At 52.5% G+C, this 8817-nt stretch overlaps 1 protein-coding gene across 1 annotated transcript; it reads left to right on the forward strand.

The window, feature by feature from the left end:
• The first annotated feature begins 961 nt into the window (after positions 1 to 961).
• Positions 962 to 8330, forward strand: LOC127027236 (cyclin-dependent kinase 4 inhibitor B-like). The gene is made up of 4 exons (XM_050912828.1): positions 962 to 1105; positions 3381 to 3622; positions 5760 to 5823; positions 8217 to 8330. Exons 1-4 carry the CDS (start codon positions 962 to 964, stop codon positions 8328 to 8330), a joined length of 564 nt encoding a protein of 187 aa, XP_050768785.1.
• The last annotated feature ends 487 nt before the right edge of the window (positions 8331 to 8817 follow it).

Genomic DNA, 8817 nt, shown 5'->3' on the forward strand with positions numbered 1-8817 from the left:
CGAGGCGAGGCCCTGCCCAGCCTCTGGCTGCCAGGCTAGAGCCGTACCTTACCCCGGCTGGGTCTCGCTGCGGTTTTCCTGCCTGCGAGCGGCTCCCGCAGGGCCTGGGTGAAGCGGTCCTCTTCTGCCGGGTGCCATTAGGTGGATCGCAGACTTCCTGCGGGCACGGCTCTCTTCCTCATCCGGGCCGCCTGCTCCCGGCCGGCAGCGGGACGGAGGGACGGACCCCAGACCCATCGCTCGGAGGGGCTCGGGGCGGGGCAGGGCCGGGCCCCCCTCCGGAGGCAGAAGCCAAATCCATCCCTCGCACAAAGAGTCTCTCTCTGCCCCGGCAAGGCTCCAGTGTCGTCGTCGTCCCCCGCCCGCCCCACGCAAGATAACCGCGGGGCGCGTCCCACCTGCCCGGGCCGGGGCAGCTGCGGCCAGCCCGGGCAGCCCGGAGAAGCCTTCACACCGCCCCCGCCTCTGTGGGGCGCAGGGCCGCAGCCCCCGTCCCCTTCCTTCTCCCGCACCGACGGCGCCCCCGGAGGGAGGCAGCCCCCGCAGCAGCCGCCCCGCGCTCTCGGCGGGGTGTGAAATCGCGCTCCCCCTCGGGGGTGCCCAGCTGCCCCCGGCTTTCAGCCTGCGGAGCCGGCTGCCGGCACCCCGCGGTCCTCCGCCGTGCCCCCCAGGGAGGGTGCGCGGATTTTACCGCAGCCGCCAGGACTGCGCTCTCCTCCCCGCTTGGAGCCGGGGGCCGGGGGGTGCTGCAGCGCCCTGCCCCGCCCGGGGTGTAGGCAGGGCAGGGTACGCAGGGCCGTGCCCGGGGGCCGGGGCCGCCTGTCCCGGGAGGGGGGGGACGGGACCGGGGGGCGGCCACTGCCCTCGGGGAGGAGGAGCCGCGGCGCCGCGACGTGCGAGGTCCCGGCCAGGGGAGACGGAAAGCCAGGGGCGGCCGTGCGGGTCGGGCCGGCGGGGGGCGATGGAGGGGTCCCCCCGGGGCGACGGCTCCGGCGACCGGCTGTGCAGCGCCGCTGCCCGCGGGGACCTCGAGGAGGTGCGGAAGCTCCTGGACGCGGGCGCGGATCCCAACGGGACCAACTCCTTTGGGAGGACCCCGCTCCAGGTACGGAGCACCGGGGGGGTGGGGGTGACGGGTGGGGGGAGCTGTCCGCTGCCACGCTGGCGGGGGAGAGGGGAGGGATTTTGGGTGTTGAATGAATTTTTATTGTTAGTATCGGAACGGGACTCCTGCCGCAGCTGCCTGAATACAAGCGGGCGCTTTCCTGAACCCTGGCCCGCCTGCAAACACTAGATGGAGTTTAGAAGGGCATCGCTGGCAGCAAACGAATTATGCTAGGGGGTAATTTAAAGGAGAAGTGGGACTGCAAAATCCGCTTCCAGCTGGGTTCAGGGAGTTGTCTGCGCCTCGATCAACTTTTCTTGTTTGTTTGCTTGTTTTAAATATAGCCCTAATAGGTCTTTTCCCCCAAGGAAATCGAAGTGGGGTCCCTTACTAGTATTTTAATGTGAAAGAACGGCGCAGAAGACGGTGTAGAAATTGTCACTGGGTAGAAATTGTAACTTGAAACTAGGTATATATTAGTAGTCTTCACTATCATTAGTAGTATTTTTAATATTCACTATTAATCAATAGCGGTAGATATTGATAGATATTTAAGTACCGGTGTGTAGTGGAGTTGCTTTCCAGGCATTTTGAGAGCTAGAAGTGTGTTATATTAATCGACAATCTTCAGCTGAAAGTTTTTAAATGCTCATTGAAAGATTAATGTACTGTGATTTGAACTGGAGTTGTGTATTTTTTGAAAAGGTTTTCTCGAGTTGTCATTTGAAGCAATGTATTTAATGATTCACCAGCTAAGCTGAACAGCCATTTTGGCCCTTGCACTTTATATGGAAAAGGAAATATTTTTCTAAAGTAAGTTACTGAGAAAGGCACTGAGAAAGTTATTCGTTTTGTTTCTGTTGTAGGTTCAAATTCCAGATGAGAAGAATCTCCAAATTGTTGTAAATTTTCTCTTTCCTCCCCTCATTTCAGAGTGAGACTAAGTTCTGTTTCCTTTACCAACTATTTGCAAAATGGCTGCCACTCTGACATGTGGACTCTCTTTATCTTTCTGAAAAACTTAAGCTGTACAGGAATTTATAAATGATGAAATGTATAAGCATTTTCGCACTTCTATTATAAATAAAACCAAATATTTGTAGTCCATAATCAAATTGTCTTGAGAAAGAAAATAATGAGAAAACCTATTGTCTCAAGATATTTTTTACAGTGTTAAGACTCAATTTATGGAGGTTTAAGTTCCGTTGAAAATGACCAGGGGAATGCGGGAAGCAAAACCCCAAGTGTCATTTTCTTTCGTTTGTTTGCTTGTTGTTTTGTTTGTTTGGTTTTGTTTTGTTTTTGTTCAATCGTGCATGATCAGACCTTGCCAGAAGTTTCTGCTCTTGGTTCAGCTGCAGAGTGGCATTAGGGTTCAGCAGGAAAGTTTTGTGCGTTACCCATGGGCGCTCAACAGCTTTCCTTGCTCCCGTGAGAAGAAGCCTAGGTTTAGCCAGAGCTGAGAGAGAGGGAAACGGCTCGATCCAGAACTCAGGAGGGGGGAAATCCACACCGGGCACCGAAAACAGCCAAACCACTGCCAGGGCCGTTGCACCCGACTGCCTTGCCCGGCCGCGCTTGCTGGGCTGCGAGCTGCGCTGTCCATCGGTAAATCAGCCAGGAACGCGTCCTAAGTGGCAGGAGGCTTAATGCACGGCTCCTCAGGGCTGTCACAGCATACATAGTGTGTATTTACGTAGTGTGTATATACATAGTGTGTACACATACATACACACACACACTATTTATGGTATAATAAATGGTACATACAAGTGGTATATAAAAATGGCATATATATATCGTGTATATATACAAATTTATACCTGTGTATATATGTGTGTACATATATATATGTGTGTGTGTATATATACACACATACATGTGTGCATGTGTAGGTGGTACATGTACACAAGCACCATATATACCATGGTATGTATAAATGGTGTAAGGTGTGGAACAGAACATGCAGATATGCAGTACCTAGTCTGGAAATCACACGCATGGTAGCTAATATTCTAATTTATCACAGAATCATAGAACGTCTCAAGCTGGAAGGGACCCTTAAGGATCATCGGGTACAGCCGTGCCCATGTATGCAGGTGACGGCTACAAAGAGCTGACATAGGAAAATTACGCCCAAAAGACACCCCGGCCCCGCAGCCCCCCCAGCCCCCAGCCGCCCCCCCCCCCCCCCCCCCCCCCCCCCCCCCCCCCCCGCAGCCGCGGGGCTCCGCGGCGCGGGCGGGCGCGGCGCTGACGCTGTCTCTCCCCGCAGGTGATGATGCTGGGCAGCCCGCGGGTGGCCGAGCTGCTGCTGCAGCGCGGAGCCGACCCCAACCGCCCCGACCCGCGCACCGGCTGCCTCCCGGCGCACGACGCGGCCCGCGCCGGCTTCCTGGAGACGCTGGCGGCGCTGCACCGCGCCGGGGCGCGCCTCGACCTGCCCGACGGCCGCGGCCGCCTCCCCCTCGACGTGGCGGCGGGGGGCCCGCACGGACCGGTCGGCCGGTACCTGCGCCACCCGCCGCCCCTCCTCGCTGCCGCACCGGGCGCCGGGCCGGCCGCGCGGGGGGCTGTGCGCTGACCCGCCCCCGGCCGCCCCCCCCCCCCCCGCCCCGCCCGCTGTTCGCCGCCCCCCGCCGAGACCCTCTCCCTTGTCCCCTGCGCGCGTCTCCGCGGCAGGTACCGGGCGCCCCCCCCCGCCCCCGGCCCCCGCCGTCGAGGCGCCCAGCGAGCGCTCACGGCTGGCGGTGCCCCCGGGGCCCGGCTGCTGGGAAGGGTCTTCCGCTGTCCCTCTGCCCAGAGCTCCTCCCGCACACCCCGGGCACTCCGTGTCCTGCTTCTGCGAGGCGACGCACGCTTCTGAATATTCTAAGAAAAAGCGGAAAGAACCAAAACACGGCTGCGAGGAGCGCTCCTGGTCCTCCCCCCCCGCCCCCCGCAGGCTCCCCGTCGGCGGGGGACAAGCAGCAAATGGTTCTCCGGTGCTCCAGAGAGGGCGGGGGGGGGGGGACACGACACCAATTTCGTCGTTTCCCTCCCTCCAGTTATTGTTAAATTGATGCGGTTTCGAGAAGTGAGAACGCTCCGTTTCCCTTAGCGGCTTGCTCACTGCCGTGCAAGCCGCTGCCTTGGTCTCCACCAGATACTTGTCTTATTCACGACGGTGTTGATTTTGTTCATTATCGCCCAATCCCGGGGAGCTTCGCATTTCAGTGATACCTTGAGATTCTTTTATATAGCGCTCCGAAATAGTGAACACCTTAGCCATCTCGTTTACAAATTTAATGCATCTTCAAATCTTCTCCCCTCATCACCCCGCTCAACTTAGAAAGTCTTAAAATATTTAACACTGACCGAGATTACAATTTGGGAACTACTACAAATATTTTGTATAGACGTATTCAGGGAAGGCTATCCATGTGAGAAACCAATTGGTAATCGTTTAGTTACTGCGTAGTTTTAACACTTGGAGGTACCCCGTTGATTTAGAAGATCTGAGCAACGAGATCGGGATTTTTAAGACAGCTTTCCCGGTCTCTAAACCAGATATTTGGAAACAAAAACAAACGACCGAGCTTGGTTATAAATCTGAATCTCTTCACATGCATTGCCTCTGTTTTTCCTACACTATTTCCATCGTCTACTCTATGTTCCTACCACTTATGTGTGATGAAATACCTGTTATTATTCAACAGCAAAATATCAAAGAGGTTGGCTTAAAAAAAAAAAAATCCTTGTGTTCAACTATTAAACGGTCCTGTAAGCAGCACTACTCAGTGTGGGGTGGTGTTACTTGTTTCGACTTTGTTCGTCGCTTACATTTTTTGTGCCTGTGCATAAATACATATACATACACACAACACATCCACGCAGGTCGAATACACAGGGCTTATACGGAGGTGTGTATTATTTATGCACATACACACTCGAGTTAAAAACATCCATGAAACTCATTAATTTCTTTGTTTAAAACAACGCTTACAGAGCAGCAGGAAAGCTCAACTGCACTTCGTACCTTTGTATGACTTTACGATCTCTTTAAAGGCGGAAGATTTTTTTTTTTCTTTTTCTGCTAAAAAACCGATGGCAAGCACACCGTGTGGAATAAGGCACCACGGGTGCATACCATGCCCGAAGGCTATTTTTTTCCGATTTCCCACAGATACGTTGGTATTTTTGTTGCCCGTGCTTAGGAGCCTGTACTTCGCTCAGGGCACAGATCACGAGGCCAGAAGAAGAGCTCCGGTGCCCCGTCGTTCCGCCTCTAGTTTACCAAGGAACGGCTTTCTGCCGCTTATTTCGTTAAAATAGAAGGGGGAGAGCAAAAAAAAGAAGTAACCCTCCCTTCAAAAAAAAGGTTATTTCCTAGCTCTTTGGGGGCCAAATCGAGAGCGAGTCCCGCCCCAGAGGGCGTTTGGCGGCCGGCGGGAGAGGGCTCAGCAGATCGGTCTGGGGCAGGGGCAGGGCGAGTGGGACGAATGTGTTTTTCTTTTTATCCCCCGACCCCCCCCCCCCCCCCCGGGCTTGCACGCAGGCAGGAGCCCAGCTCAGCCTTGCGATGCTTGGGCCCGAGGGCAGGTGACGGTCCCACCCGTCCAAGCTGCCGGCGGACCCGAGCCGGCGCGGCGGGGCGCGGAGCATCCCTGCCTCCTCGGCTCCCCGCTACCCCCCGGTCCCCGCCGCCCGCCGCCCCGCCCGCAGGCTGCCCGCTGAAGGTGCCCCCTTCCCCGTGGGACGGAGGGCCAGAGCCCCGGGGAGTCCCTTCAGAAACACGGCAGGTGGAGCGGCATCCGCACCGAGATGCCCACGGGGTTTCCACGCAGCCTCTCCCCGCCCTGGAAAGCCGTGCCGAAAGAGCGTGGCTTTGCCAGGGGCTTTGGCCTCGGAGCTGCCGAAGCCCAAAACTTCTTTGGGAAGTCATCTGAAGAGGGTGAAGAGTTTTTGGGACGGAGTTACGCACGGTGATTTCGGAGGTGGTGTAAGCGCGGTAAGTGCCTGAAGGGACAAGGCATTCACCGGCCGGGGCAACTCTCCTTTTAGTGCTGCCACCATGAACAGGGAAGGAAAGGAAGAATTCGCACTGCTTAGGAAAGTATAGGAAAAGGTTTTCCCTCCAAGTTCCAGCCCAACCTCTGTGAAAAAGTATTCGCAACCTTTTTGTCTCTGTAAAAAGTCTTTAAAAAGATAGGTTCATCACATTGAGGTGCTTTCCTTTCTGTCGTAAACGTTTGCTCTTTGGACAAGGAGCCAGCGGCACTGTGTGTTACAAAGCACACTTCAGTTGTGTGTGAATGCCCGCATCTAAATAATTTCGCTAGATATTTTCCGTTGTGGTGTCCTCTGTCAAACTTTTATATTTAATAAAAATACCTTCAGGTGTAATGGCACTTAGAAAAACAAAATCTTTTCTATTACACATTCTGGAAATTTACTTTTTGAGAACATGACTCCCAAGCTTTACAACAGGCATCATCCCCTTTGAATTCACCTAAGTTTATTGTGTCTAAGGGTCCATAGGCTTTACATATCATATTCACAGTCTTTGAAAGCTTCACTGAAGTGAAAAACAAAAAGCATTTTAGGGAAGAAAGTCATCACCTGACCTTGCCCGGGCCACAGGTGTGGAACTACACTAACCTCACTGCCTACTTACATAGAAAATAAGCCTCAAGCACTGTGAGTCTCAGGAGGAAAATGGAAATGCTTAGAGCGCTCATAGAAGAAAGTAAGTGAGGAATTTGAAGATGGGACAGGTAAGCCACAGGACCTGGTGCTGCAGAGAGGACCTCTGAAGACATTCATATCTCACAAGAGCTCTGGTGGGGCAATCACTCCCAGCAGTAGAGAGGAGGGAAGATGTACCTAATGGTTCTAGATTTTTTTGTTGTTGTTTAAATCAGATCCTAATCTGACACTCACTGAAGTAATTAACCATTTCTTTCTTTTCTTTCTTTCTCCGCCCCCCCCCCCCCCCCCCCCCCCCCGAGACTTACAGGAAAAAGAGGTAGGAATACTTTAAGATACTGTATGAACAGAAGTTAAGACAGAACACACTTTTTGTCTGTGGAAAAGAGACCAGAGGACAAATTTATCCACACTTCTCTCTGTTACTGTGTACTCATAAGTATCTGCATGCTTTTGGTAGAAACACTTGCTAAGACAGTATTTCTGTGCTGGAGAAAGCCCAAGAAGGGGAAGCGAAATGAGAGGTTGTCCTTAGGAGTTGAAAACCAAGAACCTTGCAACTGGAGGCTTCAGGTTGCCTCACAGAAAGGTACACAGATGTTTGCCACTAGACCCAGCATCGCTCTTGGTAGCTAGTGTAAGCTCAGGACTGAGGGTGGGCTGTGAGAAGCCTTGTTTGCACCCACTGCTCCAGCCAGGGGCTGTGCAACCAGGGAGAGGGTTTCCACAAAGGACCGAAGGGACAAGAAATTTAGAGTTCAGCTCACACCATCAGCAGAGGTCACAGTATTAGAAATACCCTACTTCCTACCACTGAACTAGGTAGCTCATGCTGCCATTGATGTAGTCACTCTTCTCAGGAAGCAGCTTCCTACATGTGATTTCTGAACAAAGACATTGCTACTTAAGGAGGTGAGAGTGGTAATCTAGAATGTAAGAGTTTGATCTCCCAGGTGGGGAAAGTCCCAAGATAAGCATCTTTTTCTCTACATGGTGCTGGTCGTTGACAGCAGACTGGGTAAAAAGGTAAGAAAACAGGCATGTTGAGAGCTGGGAGGATGGGGCAGAGGCACAGGGTGTCCAGAACAGGGGGAGAAAAGGCAGGTCCAGCTCAGGGAAGAGGTGCCTGGAGAAAGGGGGGACAAACACAGCAGACTCTGCCTAAGCCTGAAAGGATGCACAACGGACGTTTACCTCTACCCCACCCCATGCCAATCCGGATCAATGGTTTTGTTTGGCTTCTAAAAGAAAGCTCATCCCTGCAGACATCCAATGCACATGGCTTATGAGCAGTGGCACTTACAATTAGACAGTGGACCCTGTTCGGAGGCAATCATGGGAAAGAAGGCATTCCTTGCCTCCGGAGATCAAGCATTTAAACACTGCTAGCTTTACCTTTTTTTTACATCTGTTTTCACCTTAGGCCCCGAGCAGCCTAAGGACCAGAGAAGGAATTGCAGGTCAAGCCGAGGTACTAATAACACCACGGAGTGGAGAATTCGTGTCAAATGTGGATCAGGTCCAAGGACCGAGATGATTCCACTGTCCTCCTCACATGCAATTTAAGGGGAAAGCAACTCCTACTATCACCTTCCTCCTACTGGTTTATCTTGCTGGCTTATCTTCAGGCAGATGTGAAAGAATGATTTTAAATGTTTAACCATGATATGGAAACAAATAAAAGGCATTTCAGAACCTTCTTACACAGCCCATACCAAAGCTGCTTCCTAGAAAGCACTTATTAATAAAACACAGATTCTAAGGTCAAATTAAACAATTTCCATGAGATCAAATGTCTTCCTCCTTGTGCTAGAGGAACCATACTGTAGGAAACCAAACAACTGCACAGACTTCATATGTCCTCTAAGATACGTTACACTTACTACAGGCATTATTCTTAGTTACATATGTTGCTAAATCTGGGGATCGAACATTGTGCCCAAACTTTTTTTTTTTCTTTTCAAGGTGTACATAGAAACCACTGTTTTTTTTAACTCATATTGTTCCCTTAGGCAATGCTATTC

The sequence above is a fragment of the Gymnogyps californianus genome, chromosome Z (assembly GCF_018139145.2).
Source record: "Gymnogyps californianus isolate 813 chromosome Z, ASM1813914v2, whole genome shotgun sequence".
In the NCBI taxonomy this organism is placed as follows: Eukaryota; Metazoa; Chordata; class Aves; order Accipitriformes; family Cathartidae; genus Gymnogyps; species Gymnogyps californianus.

Excerpts from the sequence above, each read along its gene's own strand:
- LOC127027236 (XM_050912828.1), top strand. The coding sequence starts at position 962 with ATGGAGGGGTCCCCCCGGGGCGACGGCTCCGGCGACCGGCTGTGCAGC. Across the intron at positions 3,623-5,759 it reads CCGGTCGGCCGGTACCTGCG|TCGGCTCCCCGCTACCCCCC; the intron begins CCACCCGCCGCC and ends ATCCCTGCCTCC. Across the intron at positions 5,824-8,216 it reads CCGCAGGCTGCCCGCTGAAG|GCCCCGAGCAGCCTAAGGAC; the intron begins GTGCCCCCTTCC and ends TTTTCACCTTAG.